Source organism: Austrofundulus limnaeus, unplaced genomic scaffold (genome assembly GCF_001266775.1).
Source record: "Austrofundulus limnaeus strain Quisiro unplaced genomic scaffold, Austrofundulus_limnaeus-1.0 Scaffold35, whole genome shotgun sequence".
Taxonomy (NCBI): domain Eukaryota; kingdom Metazoa; phylum Chordata; class Actinopteri; order Cyprinodontiformes; family Rivulidae; genus Austrofundulus; species Austrofundulus limnaeus.
This window is the reverse complement of record NW_013952437.1, coordinates 533,082-538,214: the sequence shown is the minus strand read 5'-3', so window position 1 is coordinate 538,214 and position 5,133 is coordinate 533,082. Positions and strand designations below refer to the sequence as shown.

General features: G+C 38.0%; 1 protein-coding gene across 4 annotated transcripts in view; it reads left to right on the top strand.

Annotated features, from left to right (window-relative positions):
* Nucleotides 1–5,133, top strand: part of LOC106516185 (voltage-dependent calcium channel subunit alpha-2/delta-3) — a gene marked incomplete in the record, with an annotated part of 35,693 nt that overhangs the window by 21,041 nt on the left and 9,519 nt on the right. For 3 of the 4 annotated variants that reach the window (XM_014006404.1, XM_014006406.1, XM_014006407.1), the window contains 6 exon segments: nt 529–662; nt 1,038–1,055; nt 3,152–3,223; nt 3,768–3,848; nt 3,931–4,005; nt 4,820–4,903. In XM_014006404.1, coding sequence (XP_013861858.1) covers nt 529–662; nt 1,038–1,055; nt 3,152–3,223; nt 3,768–3,848; nt 3,931–4,005; nt 4,820–4,903 — 464 coding nt within the window. 4 annotated transcript variants of the gene reach the window in all.

Genomic DNA, 5,133 nt, shown 5'->3' with positions numbered 1-5,133 from the left:
CTACAGGGACATACTTCACTGAAAATTTAGTAAAAGATTTACTCAAAACTCTGCATTTTCCATCCATGTGAAGCCATTTTAATATTTTTTGATTAATAAAACAACATAAAATTAGTATTTTATGAAGGTAGAACACTGAAAACCAAACTTTAAACTGAACTTTGTCTGAGATCAGAACTGAAACTTTCAGCATCCTTATTTTGTTTTCTATTTACAAACACTGAGCACCAGCATTTAGTTTTGACTGCATCATAATACTTTTATGATGAAATATCCTCTGCACCACATAACACCTCATGTGGTCACAAAGCAGCTGAGAAACCCACAGAAGAAGTTCATAAACTTGAGAAACCAGTGATTTTTCTACAGACTAAATCAACTGTACTCTGATAAAAAGTTATGAATTTTTTTTTTTGCAGCCCCATCTTTGGTGCCTCKTAGATAGATGGCGCCCTTAGCACTTGCCTATACTACCTATGCCTTGGACCAGTCCTGTTTAGATTAAATAAATTGTGTGTTTTATTTCAGGGTATTTCAGTCAGATCTCCACTTTAGCTGATGTGCAGGAGAATGTGATGAGGTATCTTCATGTCATGAGTCGTCCAAAGGTCATCGACCACGAACACGACACGGTTTGGACAGAAGCTTACGTGGACAGTGCTGTGAGTATGAAATGCTGCTCAAACTGTTTGAAGCCAGATATAAGTTGGTGGGAAACCTTTTCACATTCCTGTTATCGTGGTCAAGCATGCTCAAAGATCTAGCAGAGATATTTTACAGTCAGGTACTAATGCTCAGGAAAACTTCAATGTTGTTTGTGGTGTTGTTTGTGCCGTAAAGTCCACATTCGTGTGCAGATCTGCTCTCTCATCATTATTCTTTATGCTCCCTTTAATGATTTCTGATTATGAGCTTCATTAATCTACATCCCCCCTGCTACTCCCCCCAACTCCTTTTCATGCGCGCATCTGTGCTCCAAACACTTCCCTTTAATTCACTGACAATTCAATCTTTATGTGTCTTTCCTTCCCTGTCAGCTTACTCACGCATATAAGGTAAATATCTCATCTGCATGTTTTATTTGTTGTCTAAAGGCCCTCTGGAGACAGTTTGGAAGCACTGAAGGACCAGTGATGAGATTTAGGTTTAGATTTAGGCTCTGTGGACCATATTGTAGAAAGCAGAAGTGACTTGAGAGGTTAAATTATTAAACGTCTGTCACATTTTAGTATTTCCCAGGAAGATTTGACATTTTTTTGAGGTTCTTTCCTTTGAGGAACCGCTGAGAATAAAAGGCGTTCATTGTGCTTCATTCCTGTTTGGAGACAATCTAAACTGTAAAACACACACACACACACACACACACTCACACACACATAAAGGGTTTGGGAGATTGTCCTCTGAAGTGTGCTCTTGTATCGCAGCCTCAGACACACCATTCATCATTCTGTGGATCATTGCACTTTATCTTCTAAAGCCCATAATAAAACTGACATTGGAGAGGAGACCAAGAAGGAGAAGGAGAAAAGGGAAGAGAAGAGAAGAAGGGGAGTAGGGAGGAAGGGAGGTGTWTAGCCTTCCATGGGTTTACATGTGTGCATGTTAGTGAAGACCAAAGCGGGCCAGATTTTTCTACCTTTGTGTGTAGTGATGAATTTAAGGAGCCTCCATTCTTCATGTTGTCAGGCCTGCTTGTACACACAGCAGTTCAGAGCTGTTTTACCTCACACACACACACACACACACACACACACACACACACACACACACACACACACACACACACTCAGGTAATCTCAGCTCACATGGTCGAGGAACAAGCTTCCAATAAAAAATGTTTAGTGCTGTTTTTTTAATCTCAGCTTTTATTCTGATGAGAACATGTTCCACCAGCAAGTGAGGCTTTCTGCATTCAGTTTATCAAGCACGGTAAATACATTTTCTTTCWAATGCTTGTAGAAACTCTTTTTATATATAGTCCAGTCCTTAAGCTCTTTATTTTCCTCTAAACCTAAAGCAATGTGTAGAAAGTGCTGCGGTCAAGGAATGCTAATTCCTGCATTTTGCGCTTCGAGGCATAAAAATAAAAAATAACGGTTTGTGAAACTCAGGAATCGGTGTTTGGTTTGTCGTCTGCGGGCTGCTGCTGAAGAATTACAGTACAAGATGATGGAGTGATAAGAAGGCGGACTCGCTGTGTTTTTCAGATATAAATTTCTTGTTCTGTAAGGAAATGAAGTCAAAGCGATTTTGTGTGAGTCAACACGATAAGAGGCAGATATTTTATTGCATTTTGTGGAAAAGAAAGCTGGTCATGCCGCTGCTCTTTGAGACTCTGTGTCTTCTTGTTTTTGGTTAAATCAGCTTTAAATAAACATCTTGTGCATGCAAACTGAGGACATTGTTTAGGAAGCTAAATAGTTTTTTTTATCTCAGAGGGTATGAGGACATGATTTGAATTATAGAGCATTTATTGGTACTTTTCTTTTGCAGTAAAAAACAAAATGAACAATTTAAAAAAAGATTTTTGAGCAGAAATTTAAAAGAAGATGTTGGTCATTTGTTCTTCAACATTGAATCAATTCTTTAATATCTTTCATGAGGAGGAACCTTTAGCTGAAAACTATTATTTTGTATCAAATGCATGCATGTTAAAAACAGTATTTATAATATTGATGCCTATAGATTATCAAAAGTAATTTAAAAAATCCTTAATTTTAGTATTATTCCYAAATATTGCCATAAATGTGATTAAACCTCCTCTGTTATATACTGAACCATCTTTCCAGTGATGGTTATATCCTCTTTTTTTTTTGTTTCAAATCATTTAACAAAAGAAAATAATTTGTCCTGAAACATACCAAAATTTTCAGTATGTCAAAACAATGAACATAAAGTTTCTTTTATTTATAATTTTGAACACTGTTTTTATTTTATATTGAACAGAAATACTGAAATATTGTACAAGTACATTGCAGATATCTAAACTTTATTTATTAGGAAAAAGCGAATAACGATAATTGAATTTCAGTTCAAAATATTTCAACTTTACATGTGATTTTGTTTGTTTTTCTTATTTGTGATGGTTAAAAAGAGGAACACAGATACATTCAGGGGGTTTAGAAGACAGTCTTGTTTTTTTTTTTTTCAGCTTAATGACAAATCAGGTCCAACTCTGACGACGACAGTGGCCATGCCTGTGTTCAGCACAAAGAACGAGACGGTGAGTGACGTTTTAGAACTAATTTAAGAAAGAGACAACTAAACTCATTCTTATTGAAGTTTTTTTTCTTTTTTGGACCCAAGTGTTCCACTTGTCTTTTACACTTAGACACTTTTTTGGCTCTGTGACAGCCTTTGCTGCCAGGGCGCATTAAACTTCCATTTTTATTCTTTTTCCAAATGTGTCCGATCGAGCAGTGAGACGAGAAGCAACAGAGCCACAACCGTCCAATAAATACAACGAGTGATTCGGTGTCTGGTTGTTGTTCTTCACACGAGTTGTTAAAAGCTTCAGCAAAAAGACAATTTCTGATTGAATGTGTTGTAATCAATGCCTTACAAAAGACACAAAGCCACAGAAAACTAAAGATAGACTAAGAGACTGAATCTCTGCAGCTTAGTTGAAACAATAAAGACAAAGTAAAAGCTTTCCTCACCGTACTGTATGTGTCCTGTATGTTCCTGTGTGTATTTTCTCTGTGCCTAATGCTCGACTGATCCTAAATGTGAATTCTAGATGAAGTTTTCTGACTCTTTCCATGCAGAAGAATCAGGGTATTCTGTTGGGGGTCGTAGGAACAGACATCCCTCTGCAGGAGCTGATGAAGCTCATCCCAAAACATATGGTACAATTAGCTTTCTTGTTCCAGATTGATGTATTTGTGCAGTTTCTGACTCTGCCTTACATATGTCCCTTTCTGTCTCTAGTTAGGAATCCACGGYTATGCATTTGCCATCACTAACAACGGCTACATCCTGACACATCCAGACCTCAGGCCTTTGGTAACTCACCGTCTTTGCACCTGACCCCTAAGGGTCACAATGTTCCCCGACTTGATCCTGTTTTCCCTTCTGTTTTTTTTTTCAATGCTATATTAATCTGAAATATAAGGACACAGAAACTAATGTGTTATCTGGCTAAGAGGCTACGTGGGCTCGTATAGTCTGTAATCCCACCTTTTCCTTTGATGTATGCATGCAGGGATAAAGGCCACTCATATGGCTGGCTGGCCTGAGATTTCCCAGAGGTAACTTAACACTTGCTGGCAGAAACCACAGCCCCTCGCTCTGGGACCGCTGGTTCCTCAGGAGCCACGGCTGTGCTAGTGGATCTGTGTATGCCAGTGTTAGTGCTACAGCTCTCTGTGTAACTGTGTGTGTTAGTGTGTGTTGGGTCTTTGTGTCTTCTTTGTGGCTGTCGTCGTTGACGTTTCGTGTGGGTCAGAACAAGTTTCACATGTACGCTTTTCTGCTTTGACTTGTCTGAGCGTGGATTTTCTATCAATCACATTAATTGTTTTTAATTTACATGACAGTGTTAATTTCACACATGATTTGGTAAATAATTGCTTTGTAAAAAACATGTATAAATAAATGAATAATAGCATAGACTCCAGTTTCATTTTGTGACATTGAGGCAGCTATTAATTGATGTCCTTCATATCAAGCTCATATATTTAAACAGATATGAGTCACAAGCCAATATTTRTGTCTGTTTTAGCTGAAATGTGTGAGCTCTGTTTAAAATATAGACAGTTGGAAGCAGGAACYCTTTAAAGGGATCGTTAAACTGTACGTGTTGTGTTACTCTGTGCAGTATCAGGAAGGTCAGAAGAGGAGGAAGCCCAATTACAGCAGCGTGGATCTGTCTGAGGTGGAGTGGGAGGACAAAGATGARATTGTACGTGCAAAACACCTCGTCACGAGATGAGAAAAGATGTTTTTGTTTTTAAATTACCTGTCTCTGAGCTGCCTGAGTTTGGAGAAGCAGAGTTAAATTCTGACTAGCCTGATGAGCTAACGACTAGTCCGTTTGAGATCAAGATGAGAATTATTGTGGTTTTAAACCAACTCCAAGCAAAAGAAAGAAAGAAAGAAAGAAAGAAAGAAAGAAAGAAAGAAAGAAAGAAA